Raw genomic sequence first — 19,553 nt, 5'->3', positions numbered from 1 at the left:
TGTTTGTATCTATCCAATTCAATCTACATTTATCATATTCAACAATTCACTTAAAAACACATTAAAGTTTCTCTTCCCTTGTTTTTTATTGTATATGCTGAACATTTAACAGTCAATAACATAACAAAAGTGTGCAATAGTGGTATACGCACGGTCAATAAACTTCCGGTGAATGGTTTATGTGACTTTTGCAATTTCATACGGTTCCTTTTACAGCATTGATGTTGTAATGTAATTAAAATACAATCAGTTAAATAGACTTCAACATTCATTTAGTTGTTCAAGCGTAAAATGAGATGAAAAGTCGTTTACATGCATGCGCTGTCAGGATCAGCAGGCTACTGCAGAAACTCCATTGAATATACGGGGGTAATATAAGACATGGCACGTCACATTACATTTACATATTTACACATTCTCCTCGTGCTCACGTGGGTTTCCCCCTGGGTCCTCCGGTTTCCTCCCACCGTCCAAAAACATGCAACTTAAGTTAATTGACTTATCCAAATCGGCATCATGGACATGCTCCTAGTAACTTATAGTTGTTATCTCTAAGGGCAGTCACTATCTGTTCATTAGCTACTACAGCAGGGGAATTCTCGAGATCTACCTGAGCTCAAACTCCTCTCTCGCCTTGCAAACAGGAGGGAGCCCCATGCTCGAGGATCATATGAGCTCAGGGCTCTCTCCCGGGACAGCATGCCAAACAAGACTCCGTTAAAACATTCACATTACAACAGAAAAATAATAATAATAATTAAGAAAATTTAAATAAAATACATTAAAAATGACAAAAGAAAGGAGTTTATTTTTTCATGGTTCTGGTTGCTTTTTAGCAAAACACAGGACCCCCTACAAAATTCCGAGAGATCACTATTGTATGGTTGGATCCAATCATTTTCCTTCAGGTTGGCCCCTTTTTATCAGGGGTTGCCACAGCGGAATGAACCGCCAGCTATTCTGGCATATGTTTTATGCAACGAATGCCCTTTCAGCCACAACCCAGTACTTGGAAACACCAATAGACTCTCACATTCACACACACACACACGCACACGCACACGCACACGCACACACACACACACACACACACACTCATACACTACAGTCAATTTAGTTAATCAATTCCCCTATAGAGCCAATGTCTTTGAACTGTGGGGGAAACCTGAGCACCCAGAGGAAACCCACGCCAACACGGGGAGTACATGCAAACTCCACACAGAAATGCCAACTGACCCAGCTGGGACTCGAACCAGCGACCTTCTTGCTGTGAGGTGACAGTGCTAACCACTGAGGTTGGATACATTTTATGTATAATTTTAAAGTAAATTTCACCAACTTTATTAGTGACGCACATTTGGTATCTCTTCCTTTAAAAATTTTTGTTGTTGTTGGACATGCTGAATATTTAACCATCAAACCATAACACAACTTTGCATTTATGACATCCACATTATAACGGAAAAACATAACACAAAAACACAAATAATCAAATCACATAGAAAAAAATAAGATAAAATTTATCTCTTCCCACTCTACGTGAGGTTTCTAAACAAAATGTCAGATTTACGTCTTTGTATAATTTAGTATTTTATTCAAATACCTTAAAAATAAAGAGAGAAAAAATTTAAGTCCACATAAAAAAAACAAAACAAAAAACTTTACGTCAGACGCACCACACGCTGCAAGCGTCATGACGTAGTAACTTCCAGCGCCGGGGGAAAAATGGCGGCTGTGCAAGATGGACCGATGGAGCTGGACGCTGAGAAAGAAACGAAGCCCGAAATCCTCAGCGATGGGACGGCGAATCCGTCGGGGAACACAGGTGGCGGGACTCTGTCCTCATCGCCACTCACCGCAGCCCCGGCTACTGGAGCCCCGAAGCCGGAGGACCAGCAAACTCTGCTCGCGGTCCTGCAGTTCTTGAAGCGGAGTAAACTGGCGGAGTCGGTGGAAATCCTGCGGCGCGAGGCGGGTTTAGCAGAGGAGCAGGAGGACTCGCAGACCGACGCCGGTGCAGGAGGGAAGGACGGGGACGCAGGAGATACAAAAGCTCTGCTCAGCCGGGTGTCCATCGCCGGTGCAGCCGCCCCGCAGAGCACCCTGACCCCCATACCTGCGAAGAGTGAGTGACACCCGCAAACACACACTAATGCTGAGGCTTACCCTGCAGTGCACTTTTATTAAATCAACTTAATGATTAAACAATGATTAAATGCACTAGAACAGAGTCATCAACAGTCGTTATTTCCAGCAGATGTAATGCAGTGCTTTATTCTGCACAAAATAAGTCGCATCAACAATGTTTCTCAGCGCTCCTTGTTTCCTGTCTTATGTCAAAAACATTTGAGTAGGTTAATTTGTACAGTTTCCAACGTGTATTTGTATTCTTCTACTAAAGGTTAGACTTTTTGTTCATAAATAAATTAGTAATGATCACTCACGTTAAGGTGCTTAATTTTAGTGTGTGTGTGTGTGTGTGTGTGTGTGTGTGTGTGTGTGTGTGTGTGTGTGTGTGTACTGTATGGTGTGACTTGACTGATGTTCTGATGTTGTTCTGCAGGTGGAGACGACCAGCCGGATGTCAGTGTGGTGTTGTCAGCGTACAGCCAGCAGGGCGACCCGTCTCTGTATAAGGTGTATTACAGCGACCTGAAGAAGTTCATTGAGTCAGTGCTGGACTGTCACCGGGCCGAGCTCTCGCAGCTCTTCTACCCTCTGTTCGTCCACATGTACCTGGAGCTGGTCTACAACAACCACGAGAGCGAAGCCAAGGCTTTCTTTGAGAAGTAAGTGATGATTGGATTATGTTCAGTTCTGTGGAATTAATCACAGACAATCTGCCTTTTCCTGCAAATATCTTCTTTGTTTCAAATTATGGACTGCACTTTTGGTTTGGGAAACTTCATAATTCATAATAATAATAATAATACCCTACTCTTTTTCGAAAGTACATCCTGGGATTTTTATTGACAACAGAGAGTCAGAACCTCAGTTTAACGTCTCATCCGAAAGATGGCGCTCGCTGAGCAGTATAGATTCCCCATCAATATACTGGGGCATTACGACCCACACAGACCGCAGGTTGAGAACTGAACTGAAACACTTATTCATTAATTCTTCTTTAGTTTAGTCCCTTATTTATCAGAGGTCGCCACAGCAGAATGAACAGCCAACTATTCCGGAGCACCCGGAGAGAACCCGTGCGTACAACATACGAACTCCACACAGAAATGCCAACTAGCCCAGCCGGGACTCGAACCAGCGACCTTTTTGCTGTGAGGTGACACTCCTACCCCTGAGCCACTGTGCTCCCCCAAATTGATTGGAATTAAAAAAACAAATCACTTCATATAATAAAGCTGCACTACATATAATCCATATTTATAGTGAACATTGTTTGTGAAACTTTATGCGTTATTTTCATTTGTCATGACAATAATGTTATGCTTGGCATTTTATTGTCATACTAGGCCCACACGAAATCTGCGTGAGCAGAATTCCGCAGATTTTTAGCTCATCATTGATTCTGTTTGTTTACTTGTGTAAATTTATATTTATTCAGTTTTTAGGTTAATTTTAGTATAATTATTGACTAATATGAAAAAATTCATATGGTTTATTTACAATACAGTTTGTGAAGTAATATTTTCGGTCTTTTAGTAGATATATTATATGAGAGACCTGCTTTGCTTTTACCATATAATGTGGATCCAATTGAATTTGCATTTTAAACATTAAATAAAAGGTATTCTTTTTTTATTTCACATATTAAGGTTTTATTTATGATACTCCCAAATTCATTATGCATAAATCCGCAGATTTTTAACAAAATTCTCAGCAGCAAAAGCAAAAAATGTCCGCAGATTCCGTCTGGTCCTAGTCATAAGTATCACACGCTAGGCATAGCAGCGTAACTGGTTTGGAAAAGTCAAGGTTTTAAAACCGCCAAATTTTTTCTGTTATGCCATTCCTACGGTATATTTAAGTTTTTATGGGTTCTTACTAGGCATGGGAAGATAACTGTTTTCAAGGTATACCACGGCTTGGAAAAGTCAAGGTTTTAAAACCGCCAAAATTTACCGTTCTTAAGGTATGAGTAAAAAAAAAAATTATTTTCATTTTTAATACGTTTTTTAGGACAACAGTATATCCAGCAGAAAAAAACTATCCAAAGATGCCGTTTTAAATTGTAAAGAAATCTGTGTTTTTGAAACAAATGAAGACAGTAGAAGTCAATGATTCATTTGAATCATTTAGCCTGACATGTTTACTGCTCCAAAATATTATAAATCTTAAAAAAAAATTAAATATATTGTTTTCAATGAGGAAAAAAGTTTTTGTTTTTACTCAGACATTTAAGTGAAGTTTAGTTATAAACAAGTTTCGAGAGGATCACGTGCTTATGATTGCTAGCGGCTGGATCCGCATTATCCAATTCTCAATGCACCAATCAGATGACTCCTAAGCTACTACAAATACCCTGGGTTACATACCACCGCTATCTTCGTTTTGAAGAATCCCCCCATCCACCCCTACTCCTCCTTCTTCCTAGATGGGTGACACGGTGGCCCAGTGCTTAGCACTGTTGCCTCACAGCAAGAATGTCTCTGGTTCTAGGCTTTACCAAACCAGCAGACATTTCTGTGCGGAGTTTGCATTTTCTCCCCGTGCTCACGTGGGTTTCCCCCGGGTTTCCCGGTTTCCTCCCACCGTCCAAAAAACATGCAACATAAGTTAATTGACTAATCCAAACCGGCACTATAGACATGCTCCTAGTAAATGGTTATCTCTCAAGAGCAATCACTGGCTGTTCATTGGTTATTACAGCGGGGGAGTTCTCGAGATCTACCTGAGCTCAAACTCCCTTCTCGCCTTGCAACGGGAGGGAGCCCCGGGCTCGAGGATCTTATGAGCTCAGGGGTCTCTCCCGGGACAGCATGCCAAACAAGCTTATAATTAATCATCAGCTAAGTGTGAACTCTTGAAAAAGAATATATATTAGAGCAGTAATCACAATACCGTGAAACCGTGATATTTTTATCCAAGGTTATCATACCGTCAGAATCTTCACCAGCCCATGCCTAGTTCTAACAACTGTTTTTTTAGGGCGACAATATCTCCACATCAAAAGCTATTGGTCAGGCCACGATTCAGCAAACATCTGAAAAACAAATCGCTTATAAACCAACATCCAAGCATGCTATAGAGTTGAGTGGCATTACTTTATTTCCAATGAAAAGAAAGATTGACGAAGATGTAAAGTAATCAGTGTTTTTGAAACTAAGAAAGACAGCAGAGGTCAATGATTTACCCTTTTTACCCTGACATTTAAAAATAAAACGTGATTTACAGCAGTAATCACGTGCCGTCATACCGTGAAACCATGATATTTTTTATCCAAGGTTATCATACCGTCACAATCTTACACCGGTCCATGCCTTTCACACGCATATCTGTGTTCATTGTGTTTTTTTCAAAATTATTTCCAAAAGTGTGTCATTGAAGATGATCTTTATTTCATATTCTAAATGATTTTTGGCATGAAAATGATTTATATATCGTTTCAGCATCGATATCGCAATGTGATCATTCGCAAGAGTCACATCGCGAGTATACACCAGGTTGAGTCTGGATTATAATTTACCATTTTGCAAGTGTTTTTTGAGGCCTATGACTGTAGCTACATTTGCATCCATCAATTTTTATGTACAAAGATGCAAACGCCAAGATGAGCACAAATTATTTTTATGTGCATTTTCAAAATTTATGCGCATAACTGAGTAGGATAAACTTTTTATTCAATAAGAAAAGGCGGCATAAACTACGATGGAAACAAATTCCAGTGTGCGCATTAAAAAAAATGATGTGATTTTGTTATAAGAGATCATGTGATGATAAAAATGTGTGTCAATGGACAAACCAGCAGGCTGAGCACACTGTAAAACATCTGAAATGTTATAGTATTATTAAGGACCTCCAGAATTGTCAAAAGCGTCTGTGCTCTGCATCTCATACCTTTAAACGCCACCGCTCATTCATTGCGTGTCGGCATTGTCTTCTGAGGTAAAAGTCATTTATTAAATAAAGAAAAGATTCACGCAGCTTCTCCTACCGCAGCTAATTCTGTTTTAACTGTTGATATTTGGCGCCAGTTAATCAGGAAGTGACAATTTTATTCTCTTTGACTTGTTGGATGGAAACGCTGCTTTATTTGCGCGTCTTATGCAATATTCCAGTTTTTGGATGGAAACATAGCTTGTGTGAGGGTTTTAAAAGCATTCAGGCATAAGAAAATGTACCGTTTGTAACTTTGACAAATTAATAACGATTAATTTTATTGAGTTATTTATCAAATGAGGACTATGAGGTATTATTTTACATTTGTTTATTCAATTACTGTATACCTGAATACAGATCGAGGACTCTGAAACCAATAAAACGCTGTTTATTTCATTCATATCTTTTTCTTTATTAAGTTTATCTATGCTTGTAGATTGTTTCTTATATTTAATGCATATGCACTCCCCTAGAGAATCATCCCAATCAATGGAAAATTAGAAATTCTTTCCAAATAGTTATTCAACAAATATGTTTGAAATTGTATTCTTATCGCAATATATATCGTAGAATAAAAAAATCATGCAATGTTAGCTTTTTCCGATATCGTGCATCTCCTACAATGTATTTTTGGCATTTCCCACAAATATACCAGAGCAACATAAGACTGGTTTTGTAGTTCAGAGTCACAAATGTCCTTTATGCACTGTTTTCTACTAGGTTTAGCGGAGATCAGGAGTGTTACTATGAGGATGACCTGCGAGTTCTCTGCAGTCTCACGAAGAAAGAGCACATGAAGGGGAACGAGGCCCTGCTGGATTTCCGGACGAGTCGCTTCGTGCTGCGCATCTCCAGAGACTCGTACCAGCTGCTGAAGAGACACTTGCAGGAACGGCAGAACAACCAGATATGGAACATCATTCAGGAGCACTTGTACATCGACATCTTTGACGGCATGCCACGCAGCAAGAGCCAGATCGACAGCATGTCCGGCAGCCTTGCAGGAGAGGCCCGACGAGAAGTCAATAAAGTCAAGGTTAGAAATGAAGAGTAGATGTTTATAATGTGGAACTACCATTTAAAAAATACTGAGGTTGGTAAAAAGCTGCATTTATTTGATTAAAATATATGGTAATGGACCCTTTTCACATTTCCATACATCAAATATTTTTTCACAATCCCATTGGCTGAAATAATAAAATGAAAACTCCATGATGGTGTTATCAAGACTTTCAGAAAAAGGAAAAAAATAGTGTGAGACTGAGGATGGCTGCCAGAAGAAAGAACGATGTCAAATCTACTGCAGGGATGCGATTCTTCCATATAAATACGGATTTCTGTATTTTCCGAGCTCAATGGGCGACTCCTGTAATTTGCGTAGATCCGAAGTTTTTTTTGACGAGGTGGGGGTGGTCTCCATCGTCATCAAAGCAGATGACCTGCTTTATTCCTGACGTCTTTAGGGATGTAATTGTAGACCTACCTAGGCTACTGTGTATATAACAATGATATTGTGTGGTCCTATAATGTGACGAAGTCGCTGACAATATGCTGGATTATGAAATTGCTTTGAATGTCATGACCACGTGTGCTCTATGTACATTATAAATACAGCAGCAGGACGCACATTTGTTATTATCCTTTGCAAGTCATCTGTCCTTATGTCTTCATTAATTCAGTGCTACAGCCTAGCACCTCAAATTTAGGTTTAGATGATATTACAAATTTATAAAAATATATTTTAGTCGGCGCCAATAGCCTAGTGGTTAGTGTGTCGACACATAGCATCCAGGTGCTCGCGGCGAACCGGGTTCGATTTCCGGCTCGAGATCCTTTGACGATCCTTCCCCTATCTTTGCTCTCCACACTTTTCTGTCTGTAAATCTCACTGTCCTGTCAATAAAGGTGAAAACTCCCAAAAAAATAATAATAAATATACATTTTATAATTAAAACTATTAAAAACAGGGACTAAGCCTAACTAAAGAAAAGGAAAGTGAAAGGGATAAACTCTTATTAGCGGTACTATTTTTTTTCAAACTGTAATCTTAAAGTATACTAGGCTAATCACTTCATCTGAACTCAATATTTTTTACAGTACGAATTGTTGACTGAGTAGTTTATTTATCAAGTTGGAATAAAGAGTCACTAAATTACAGGAAAAATTATATTCTGTGGGCACAAGGGAACTAACCAAGTAAGTGGCGCCATCTAGTAGTGGTGTATGGATCTGTCCAAACATTCAGGTACAAAGTATAAACCTATTAAATATTAATTATAAACTGTTAAACATGTCAACTGATAAAACAAAAAAAATTAACCTAAATTGTGTGGCCAATAACAAATATTATATGAAGAACATTATTTATAATTTTTTTAGAATAGTTAATTCTGTTATTTAAAAACACATATATATATTTATTTAATTTTTATTTTATTTATTTAATTTTTTTTTCTTTTCGTGCTCGGCTGATCACATGTGTTACTGTCCCATCCCCATAGACGATGATTAGAAACACCTCGCACAAGCGGTTTTGTAATTTGATGCAATGATATAATACATTTGTAAATGCATAAATGTACATATATTTTTAACAAAAATCGAAATATTAAAAACTTTCCATAATAAAGGGTCCATAATCTGTAAAACTATAAAATAATATTACAATTTATACTGCTGGCTAATTTAAAATGTTATATATTCCTCTGGTTCAGCATTGAATCTGCTGCATCCTTAGTCCAGTCTTCAGTGGCTGTTTCCATTCAAAGATGCAAATTAAGTTAATGCGCAAAAGTGGAATATCACATGAAACATTTGCGAATAATGCAGCGTTTACGAAATTATTTGCACCTCTGAAGATAATACGCACTGAGACATGGAGCGCTGTCGCTTTAAGACTAATATAATCTAATACAGGGGTGTCAAACTCCTGTATGGCCGCAGCCCTGCATAGTTTAGTTCCAAACCTGCTTCAACACACTAACCTGGAGGTTTAAAACAAGACTGAAGGTCTCAATTAGTTTGATCAGGTTTGTTTAATTAGGGTTAAAGATAAACTGTGCAGAGCTGCGGCCCTCCAGGAACTAAGTTTGACACCTGTTATCTAAAATAATAATACTGATAATACTGATTTAAAGCATTTTAGAATGATCAAAACAATATTTCCAATGTTTACAATTGGGTTGGCCCACTGGTTTGTCCATTTATGCGTCCCATCGCACACGTTTTCATTGTCACATGTCTTAAAACAAAATTACAATTCTTTTTTGATGCACATACTGGAATTTATTGGGTTATTTTCATCCTAGTTTATGTGCATGTTTTTGTAACAAATAAACCGTTTATCCAACTACGTCATTTGCATAAGATTGTTTTGCACATTTTTTAAAATTTATGCATGTCATGGCATTTTTATCAGGCATTTTTTAATGCATTAATTCAAAATCCGCAAAAAATAGGTGTAAACATAGCTAGTGTCACATGACGTTTGAGAAATCAGTCTAATATGCTGATTTGGTGTTTATGTAACAGATCTTAATATCAACTATAACTATTGTACAACTTAAAGGGACAGTTCACCCAAAATTTTAAATAAACTCAAGTGGTTATAAACTTTTATTTTATTTTCTTACTTTTTATTTATTTATTTATTTTTTTACTTCTGTTGAACTCAAAAAAAGATATTCTGAAGAATGTTGGGGAAAAAGCAGCCATTGACATCCATAGTAGGATCCAACATGATGCTTCTTGTCATGGACAATTTAAGACTACATAGTAAAAAAGAAGCTTTTTGTAGTATTTAATGTATTTTCCTAATGGACTTCAAATATTTTACTCAATCCAAAGAGATCCAGAAATAATCTCTTAAATTAAATACCTCCAATATTTTGCAAACGTTGCATGCTTTAATGATGTTCTGTCTTGTTTCTGATGGTATCAGGTATTCTATGGGCTACTGAAGGAACCAGAGATCGAGGTTCCACTAGATGATGAAGACGAGGAAGCAGAGAACGAGGAAGGGAAGCCCAAGAAGAAGAAGACTAAAAAGGACAGCATGGGCTCCAAGAGTAAGAAACAAGACCCAAACGCCCCTCAACAGAACAGGTACGACAGAAGTACTCATCAGCCAAATTGAAATGGGCTGTTATCTGTTTACAATTACTATACAGTATGATGAAATGTGATACAGCAGCTTAGTCTAGTTTCTCTCTGTGTTTCCTTTACGCAAGGAATCCTTTACCTTTTCCTTTTTCAAGGAAGCAATGGTTCTTGAGGTAAAAAAAAAAGCTAATAAAGAATTAACAATAAAAGAAATACGGTGAAATTTGCTGCAAATATAGCAAAAACTCTACAAATAATAATAAAAATAATAATAAATCAGATTTTTTTGCAAAATCTTGCAGGGACTAAATATTATTCACAATATTAAGGTTTTAGCTGAATCTAATAATAGGAATTAGAGTTTTTATTATATTGTAAGTGAAAATGTGTCTAATATTATTACGCAAAAAAAATGCAGACTAGGGTCACGTTTACACTGTCAGGTCTTGATGTCCAATACCGATTTGTTGCCTATATCAGATTTTTTTACACGTTCTTTTAATTGTGTCCCATATCCGATTTACGTGTTTACACTTGCCATACAATTTGCGATGTTGCGCATGCGTAAAGGTGAGTTCTAGCTTCTGTGCCACACTAACCACCATGGAAGAAATTGTCTTGCTTTTAGCTCTGCGAAATATGCAAAGTTCGTTTTTAAATGATTTTGAGGAGGAGGAAAAGTGCCGTCATCGCAGCTTGCGCCTATGGTTTATATATGGTGTCCTCCACCATTCAGAGGAATTTATTTCTGTAGGACCCTTTAATCTTATCTTGAGCTGGCTCATCCCCCCACAGGGCAAGAAGGCAGGTAACTTCTGCTGTCGACCACTGACCACTTTCTTTCTCCATGTGTCCTCTGTTGTTGTTGTTTACCACATCGGCATCTCCTCACAGGCTCTTTCTTATACGTCATTAAACTGTGAAGTACCACATTGTTGCAAGTTTGATGACGAAAGGAAATACCGCAGTAAATCCGATCTGCCTGTCACATTGTCACATATCCCATTTATATCTGATTTATTTCCACATATAAAGGAGGCCTGAAACTGATCTCTGAATATTCGAATGCATGCACTTTTTCCTGTTTACACGGTCATAGAACAGATCCGATCTGTGTCACATATGAGCAAAACATCAGAATTGGGTCACATTTAACTGGCAGTGTAAATGGGGTCTATGTATGAAAAGATGAGCATGAATCAAAAATGAGAACATGTTTAAAGTAAATCTGAAACCTGAATTTTTTTTCACTCAAAAACATTAATTGTTGAACAGTGGTGTATGTTGCTACTTTATCATTTAAAAATTGATGCTTCGATTTCTTGTGAAAGTGCATTTATAGCTTCATAACCTCTGTCTGACAGGATCCCTCTGCCAGAGCTGAAGGACTCGGATAAACTGGACAAGATCATGTACATGAAGGAGAGCACCAAAAGAATCCGCCTCGGCCCAGAAACCCTGCCCTCCATTTGCTTCTACACATTCCTCAACGCCTACCAGGTTGGCGTTATTTTTGTTAATGGTTCCGTTTGGTGTTGGTTGGCATTGCCTGTGCTGATTGTGTGTCATCGCTCAGGGTTTGACAGCTGTAGATTTCACTGATGACTCTAGTCTGATAGCGGGAGGCTTTGCAGACTCTACAGTCCGCGTGTGGAGCGTCACACCCAAAAAACTACGCAAAGTCAAATCTGCTGCAGGTACGTGTCTCTGTAAATGCTTAAAGTGACACTTTTTTCTTTACTAGATACTATCTTTTTATGCCTTGGGTACTGTCTAAATTGATCAACGGTAAAAATGACAAATTTGACCTCTTCCCAACAGGGAAAACCAACAACAGTCAGTCAGTGCATGATTATTTGGTGTCACGACTTTGCAAATAAAAAATGCCATTATAATGGAAGTCAATTGGGCTAAAACAGCCACCAACATAACAAAAGGGTTGTAAATTTGCCCAGAGTATTTGAGAAATTTCAAAGCCTTTTCCCAAAAAAAGAAACTCTTTTAGATAAAGTTGTGGCCAAATTAAGACTCAAAATCACCTCAGAGTGAATGAAAACATCCCCAACAACACACACAAGGGTCCAGTAGTGGGAAATATTCTGTAGCTGTTCGGAAATGTAAAATTTCTGCAAAGATTCAAAGATCAAATGGAGTTATTGTCTTCCAAAACAAACTCAGAACTCTTTTGTTGAGGTTTATAATTAGTTTGCACAATGCCTGTCTGTGGTCTTCATTAGCTGCCCATAAACTAAATCTACTTTTGACCCTCAAACACTGTAGTTTTATCTGAGGTCTGAAAGGTTTCGCTTGTGCTGTCAACTTGTTACGAAGCTGTTGGTTTTTTCTGCTGATAAAGCAAATCCGTTTGCTTGCACTTCCAAAAGATTAAGATTTGGTTTCCCATAGATGCAGTAAAGTAAACAGCCTTGTTACTGTAAGTGCTGAGGAATTCTCTAGAGCTAAAATTCGGATATGCTAATTGATTTTTGGTTTGTGATATGCAAGGAAGGGGTCGACCAGATACAGTAGTCTGGGCCATCTGACCAATCAGAGCAGAGTATTCAGGATCCCACAGGTTATGCTTTTTTTGGGGGGGGCGGATATTGGGGATTTTAGTTTTTATTCCAGACATTGATAGTCAGGAAATTGTATATTACATGTCATGGTGTATCTGGAACTTTCATTTGTGGCTTTACATTTTAGTTTCCATTTATCAAAATGTACTTTTTTTTTTTATAGTGTCTCATGTTGTTTCTTGCCATTTTATTCATTCCCCGCTCATTAACTGGCAGTTAGATAAAAATAGGAGTCACTAAGCTATACCTGTTAAATGAGGCAAAAAAGCCAGGAAAAATTTTATTTTCAAGAGAGTTGGCTAGAAAATGACACATTAAAGACTGGGTACTCTTGTTTCTTTTCATTTCTTTTAGAAATCTGTTTTAAAAAGGTTTAAGATTATATATATATATATATATATATATATATATATATATATATATATATATATATATATATATATATATATATATATATATATATATATATATATATATATAATTTCAATGTATGATGTCTTGTTTGATTTCAGTGCCAACCATTCTTTTTTTTAGACCTAAATATGATTGATAAAGAGTCAGATGATGTTCTGGAGAGGATCATGGATGAGAAGACGTCCAGCGAGTCTAAGATCCTCCACGGTCACAGTGGGCCGGTGTACGGGGTCAGCTTTAGTCCAGACAGGTATCTAGAAAATTAGGGAAACAATTCATGGTTATATAAGTTAGACAAAAGATAAATTAGAACCAAGTTTGCAACCCCTAATAATATTTTGCATGATTTATCTTTTTTTTTTTGGCTTCAGCTGCTATACACTACCTGACAAAAGTCTTGTCGCCTGTCCAAGTTTTAGGAACAACAAGTAATAACTTGACTTCTAGTTGATCATTTGGTGTCAGAAGTGGCTTATATGAAAGCCAAAGGCCTCTAGATTACGCTTATTTTACCTAAATAAAATATGATCATACCTTGATTTTTAATTATTTAATTAAGACAGTAAGGTCTGACTTTGCTTAGACAAAAGTCTTCTCACTTTACCGAAATAATGTCCAGTATAGAAAATAAAGTCATGGTGCAGTGGGAAAATAATTAATATTGTGTTTGACTCCCATGAGCTTGAACGACTGCATCCATACATCTCTGCAATGACTTAAATAACTTATTAATAAAGTCATCTGGAATAGCAAAGAAAGCATTCCTGCAGGACTCCCAGAGTTCATCAAGATTCTTTGGATTCATCTTCAATGCCTCCTCTTTCATTTTACCCCAGACATGCTCAAAAATGTTCATGTCTGGTGAGTGGGTTGGCCAATCCTGGAGCACCTTGACCTTCTTTGCTTTCAGGAACTTTGATGTGGAGGCTGAAGTATGAGAAGCAGCGCTATCCTGCTGAAGAATTTGCCCTCTCCTATGGTTTGTAATGTAATGGGTAGCACAAATGTCTTGATACCTCAGGCTGTTGATGCTGACATCCACTCTGCAGATCTCTCGCATGCCCCATACTGAATGTAACCCCCCGAACCCTGATTTTTTCCTTCACCAAACTTGACTGATTTATGTGAGTATCTCGGGTCCATGTGGGTTCCAATAGGTCTTCTGCAGTGTTCGTGATGATTAGGATGCAGTTCAATAGATCTGCCTTCTGCCACTTTCCCAAATGATCAACTAGAAGTCAACTTATTATTTGTTGCTCTTACAACTGAGATCGACGACAAGACGTTTGTCAGGTAGTGTAGGGTGTGGTTTAATATCTCTTTCGTGTCATAGGAACTATCTGTTGTCCAGTTCTGAGGACAGTACAATCCGACTGTGGAGCCTGCAGACGTTTACTTGTCTTGTGGGGTATAAAGGACACAATTATCCAGTGTGGGACACTCAGTTCTCACCATTCGGCTACTACTTTGTGTCTGGAGGACATGACAGAGTGGCACGGTAAGGTGGATTCTCATTACTCTTGTCTTGAAATACTTGGTATTGGATTGGAGAGAAATTAATCGGTATCGCCCCTCCCTAGTAACAATGTAATAATAAAAAAAAAAATGTGTTATTGGGCTAACTGGTTAGTACTGTTGCCTCACAGCAAGAAGGTCGCTGGTTCAAGTCCCGGCTGGGCCAGCTGGCATTTCTGTTGGGAATTTGCATGTTCTCCCCGTGTTGGCGTGAGTTTCCTCAGGGTGCTCTGGTTTCCCCCACAGTCCAAAGACATGCGGTATAGGTGAATTGAATAAACTAAATTGGCCATAGTGTGAGTGTGTATGAGTTTTTCCTCAGTACTGGGTTGCGGCTGTAAGGGCATCTGCGTAAAGCATATCCCGGAGTAGTTAGCGGTGTATTCCACTGTGGCGACCTCTGATAGATAAGTGACTAAGCTGAAGAAAAATAAACACTTAGTAATCAAATCCACCCTCATTTGTCTTGATTTGATATCACGATTTGCTTGTCAGGCTCTGGGCGACGGATCATTACCAACCTTTACGGATATTTGCTGGTCATCTCGCAGACGTCACCTGCACACGATTTCACCCCAACTCCAACTATGTGGCCACAGGCTCGTCCGACCGCACTGTACGACTCTGGGACGTCCTGAATGGAAACTGTGTTCGCATCTTCACAGGTCACAAGGTATTTACGGCTTCCAAAAATACATTTTACCACCATCTCTGAGAGTTTATTTTAATTTGCTTAATTCCCCTCAACATTAGTTTGTATTTTGCATCTGTATAGGACTTATGTTATAGTATTTAATTATTTTGAATATTAGTTGTGGCATTGACACAGTTTATATTACACATTTACTTTAAATAATATTTGATTTAATTTCAGCTGTATTTCAAAGTGCCATCTTTGATAAACTATTCTTTTATTCGTCCATTCTTTATCATTTATTAACCAGATATCCACAGAATCCATTTTCCATCCCATATAGACAGTCATATATGAATAAAAGACAAGTGATGATGATTGATTTTCAGGGGCCCATCCATTCTCTGGCGTTCTCTCCTAATGGGAAGTTTCTGGCCTCCGGATCCACCGACGGGAGAGTTTTGCTGTGGGATATTGGACATGGGCTGATGATCGCAGAGCTGAAGGGTCACACTGGCACTATTTATGCCCTCAAGTTCAGCAGAGATGGAGAAATCATTGCATCAGGTCAGGACTAGCAACACATTAGGACTAATTTTGATTGAATTGACTCTGGTTATCAGTGATTGAACAAAAGCCTGTCAGATTGAGATCATGGTTTTTGCCTCTCTTTTTTTTTTTTAAGATATTAAGTTATTCAGTAAATTACTCACAGATTGAATTATTTTGAGTCAGTTTATTTCCAAATGAATGAGTAATTTTGAATAAATGATTCAGTGAATCACTCGCATGAACTTGTCCCCACCTACTGGCGGTTTTGTGTTATTCATGACAATCCAAAAACACACCTAAAACCAGGGTTTCTGCAGCTTTCTCTAAATCAAATTTAAGACCTTTATGAATTAAATTTAGACAGTTACAGGGCCAAACATTAAGGATTTTTTTCTAAAGGCCCAGTTTCTCATGTAAATCGTTTTTATATAAATGGAAGATCCTAAAAGGGATGTGTTGCTTTACTTTTCTTTCCCCGATTCGGGAATTTAATTTTAAGTATTTGCTGTAAAAAATGTCTAACAGCTGTTGAGAATTGTATGTCTTCGCAATAAAGAACCTTACATTTATATAAAAAAATGTTTTGAGATGGATTAAAGGTTGTTGGCCAGATTGGGTAGCTTTAGTTAGACATAGTGAAGTTAAGACCTACAATACAATATTTCAGTGAATTTTACCTAAAAAGCCAAAAATTTTGTTTTTGAAAGAAGACATTTTTAGACTTTAAGACCCCGTGGACACCCTGAAAACAAAACTAAAAAGTGCTTTATATCCTTTTTTGACAATATCCCACCCTTAATATGAGCCATAAAATCCTGATGCATTAATCTTTACTCGTCAACTTTTTTTTTCCTTTCTTTTTTTAAAAAAACATAAAGTTAAACTGTTTGCATTTTGCACTTTTTGTTGACATGTCAGGTTTCACATAATTGATTGTAATAAAAGAAAATCCTGTGTTTTGCTTCAGGCTCTATGGACAACACCGTCCGTCTGTGGGATGCCATGAGAGCCATCGATGACGTAGAAACAGACGACTTCACTGCAGCAACGGGCCACATTCACCTGCCGGACAACTCTCAGGAGCTGCTGCTGGGGACGTACCATAGCAAATCCACAGCCGTCACACACCTGCACTTCACCAGACGCAACCTCCTCCTGGCCGCAGGCTCCTACAACTCCCAGTGACCGAAACACTGACCCCCATGTAGCTGTGATGATCTATCAATAATGGTGCATAATATTTAAAGATTCATTACCGGTCATCCTAACATGTGAAATAAGCGAAACGAAATAGTTAAAGCACTGAACATTACGCTGATACCTCCATTCAGAAATCAGATCTATTCGTGCTCATGAGCTAATTTTGTTTTGCCTCGATGACTTTACTGCCAAATGTGCTCATTCGTATGCATCATGTGTGTGAAAATGACACGGCTGGTCTGACTTTGTACATATACCCATGAACGTTTTTTTGCAATTGATCGTCGAAACGTGATGCATACGAGTGCTGGTCTATACAAGCTTTTATAATACTGCCTAAATGTGTAAATAAAACAAGTTTTCTACAGCCGTGGTTTTGATTTTTCAGTTTATTCTTCACATAGAAGTAAATTCAACAAATCCCGCACCAATTTTCATGCTGCATTCAAAAAAACATCCTGAAAAGAAAGCGGAAACGAGTTTAGTGTTAAATAACAGCTTTCAGAAATTAAAATGAGCATTCGTTTGTGTTAAATTCAGGCGAAGCTTACAATAAGTTAACTTGAAGTCACAGCCTTTTGCTTCTTGGGCTTCAATTTGAAGAAGAGGATGATGGCTGCAATGCTGGCGTATGTGGCCAACACACACTGGAAACAAAATACAGAAATACAGTTTAAGAAACGAACATGAGAAATGCATTCAAGTGTAACTGATCAATAATTTCAATTAGGGCTGCACGATATTGGGCCAGGGTGTCCGCGGGGTCTTAAATCTCAAAATCTTAAGCCTTAAATTTACTGAAATATTGTGTTGTAGGTCTTAAATCTTTTTAAAACGGGTCTTAATTTTTCCTTTGTTCATGTATTGCTGCCCAATCTGTCCAACAGCCATGCAATCACTAACAATCCATCTCAATAAAACGTTAAACATCATTAAAAAAGGTAATTTTAACTCTATTTATCTATTATAACTGTTTCATTGTTTTCCTTATGATTTGTTTAAATGTTGTCCATGTATTTACTGCTGAGGACGCCGACCTGGACAGACACTTTTTAAAACATTTGTTCTTTTTTTAAATTTTAGTTAAAAGAAAGTTTATGTTGGAAAAAAAAAAGTGCATACAAGTACAGCTTCCTTGATTTTATTTAAAAATATTTAAAAAATTTTGCTAAGAAAAAAGCAATTTTTTAAATATTAATTTATTGTATTATTCAATTATAAACATTTTTGATAGGTCAAATAAAAATATTTTCCATCTGGGCCATTTGAAAAATTCCTTAGCCTTTAGCCCTTTACGAATCTAAAATTTTATTAATAATGGTCCTAAAAATATCTTTAAAAGTCTTAAATTTAACGTTGTGCATATATATATATATATATATATATAGCGATATAAATAACATTTTACCAGATGACTTAATGTCTGTTTGGAAATAATGTATAATGTTTAATTGATTGGGATGATTCTGCAGTGGGAGTGCATTTCCATAAAATCTAATAGACCATTTTTGGGGTCCCCCGACACATTTTTAATGTGGTCTGAGCTATTTGCAGTGCATTTCTGTATTTGCATGTGTTGTGAGTATTTTAATGCATAACAATCTATAAATACAAACCAAGAAAGTGTTTTATCATTTCCAAAGTCTAACAGTATTCAAGTACAGTTAATAAATGATATAAATATAAAATAAAAATCAATAAAGTGAATAGTTAGTCACAAATGGTAAACTGTTATGCCTGAATGCTTTTAAGGTCATTATACAATCACAGGCATCAAAAACACATGCAAATGATGAATTATAATACAAACTCAACACTGCATATCCTGCGATGTGACTTTTACGAAGGACCACATTGCGATATCGATGCTGAAACGATCAATTGTGCAGCCCCTATTTCAGTTATATCAACTTACATTCCTCCTGCCTGTGATTGTGTATGAGTTGAAGTACTTGGCAATGCCAGTAAACTGGTGTTGACTTCCAGCGTCGTGTCCACCCATGATTTCTGTATGCAATCTGTTCATGAAACAATTGACAGAGAAACGTTGATGAGGCATAGCATACGCGTGATTTTTCATACGTACGTAAGGTCACGCTAAATGCGTAAAGGACAACCTTGTTTTTAAATTAATTACAGGCTGCTACAATGAAACGTAGTTTTAATAAGACATTTAAAAGGCATTTTAATAACATTTAAGCGTTCGTAAATGTTTAATACTAAATGCATTTTGAAAGCACCTCAACCTCGTTAACTAAAAAGGCGTTGTTAAGCCTTAGTCTCTACCGTTACTGCTTTCCTTAGTAACGTATATTAATTTCACAAACATTCAAACACATAATCGCTTCGCTACATAAAAGATAACATTAATTCTGCTAAAATATAAACCGCGACTTACCAAGCAAACTGGTGCCCTTCAATGGTGAAGCCGGAAAGCGAATGATTTAAGGAAGTCCCACCTACGTGGTGATAACCCGATTGTACTGTAATCATTGGTTTAC

The 19,553-nt window shown here is 37.5% G+C and overlaps 2 protein-coding genes across 2 annotated transcripts; one reads left to right on the top strand and one right to left on the bottom strand.

The window, feature by feature from the left end:
- The first annotated feature begins 1,712 nt into the window (after positions 1-1,712).
- Positions 1,713-17,419, top strand: taf5 (TAF5 RNA polymerase II, TATA box binding protein (TBP)-associated factor). Its single transcript, XM_056456590.1, has 11 exons — positions 1,713-2,125; positions 2,564-2,789; positions 6,781-7,096; positions 10,001-10,164; positions 11,526-11,661; positions 11,738-11,858; positions 13,272-13,401; positions 14,485-14,649; positions 15,162-15,339; positions 15,690-15,867; positions 16,820-17,419. The coding sequence occupies exons 1-11, from the start codon at positions 1,726-1,728 to the stop codon at positions 17,035-17,037; spliced, it is 2,232 nt and encodes a 743-aa protein (XP_056312565.1). The 5' UTR covers positions 1,713-1,725; the 3' UTR covers positions 17,038-17,419.
- Positions 17,420-17,426: 7 nt separating this feature from the next.
- On the bottom strand, positions 17,427-19,540 carry atp5md (ATP synthase membrane subunit k). Its single transcript, XM_056456591.1, has 4 exons — positions 19,451-19,540; positions 18,968-19,070; positions 17,604-17,699; positions 17,427-17,510 (listed from the first exon to the last, which is right to left on the bottom strand). Exons 2-3 carry the CDS (start codon positions 19,052-19,054, stop codon positions 17,610-17,612), a joined length of 177 nt encoding a protein of 58 aa, XP_056312566.1. The 5' UTR covers positions 19,055-19,070; positions 19,451-19,540; the 3' UTR covers positions 17,427-17,510; positions 17,604-17,609.
- Positions 19,541-19,553: the final 13 nt, after the last annotated feature.

This window comes from Danio aesculapii, chromosome 1 (genome assembly GCF_903798145.1).
Source record: "Danio aesculapii chromosome 1, fDanAes4.1, whole genome shotgun sequence".
In the NCBI taxonomy this organism is placed as follows: Eukaryota; Metazoa; Chordata; class Actinopteri; order Cypriniformes; family Danionidae; genus Danio; species Danio aesculapii.
The sequence above is the reverse complement of the archived record's forward strand: the minus strand, read 5'-3'. Positions and strand labels throughout refer to the sequence as shown.

Bases quoted from the DNA above. Each gene is read 5' to 3' on its own strand.
- taf5 (XM_056456590.1), top strand. From the start codon at position 1,726: ATGGCGGCTGTGCAAGATGGACCGATGGAGCTGGACGCTGAGAAAGAA. The intron at 7,097-10,000 runs GTTAGAAATGAA...TGATGGTATCAG, and splicing joins GAGAAGTCAATAAAGTCAAG to GTATTCTATGGGCTACTGAA. The intron at 14,650-15,161 runs GTAAGGTGGATT...TTTGCTTGTCAG, and splicing joins GGACATGACAGAGTGGCACG to GCTCTGGGCGACGGATCATT.
- atp5md (XM_056456591.1), bottom strand. From the start codon at position 19,054: ATGGGTGGACACGACGCTGGAAGTCAACACCAGTTTACTGGCATTGCC. The intron at 17,700-18,967 runs GTAAGTTGATAT...TTTTGTTTCCAG, and splicing joins CAATCACAGGCAGGAGGAAT to TGTGTGTTGGCCACATACGC.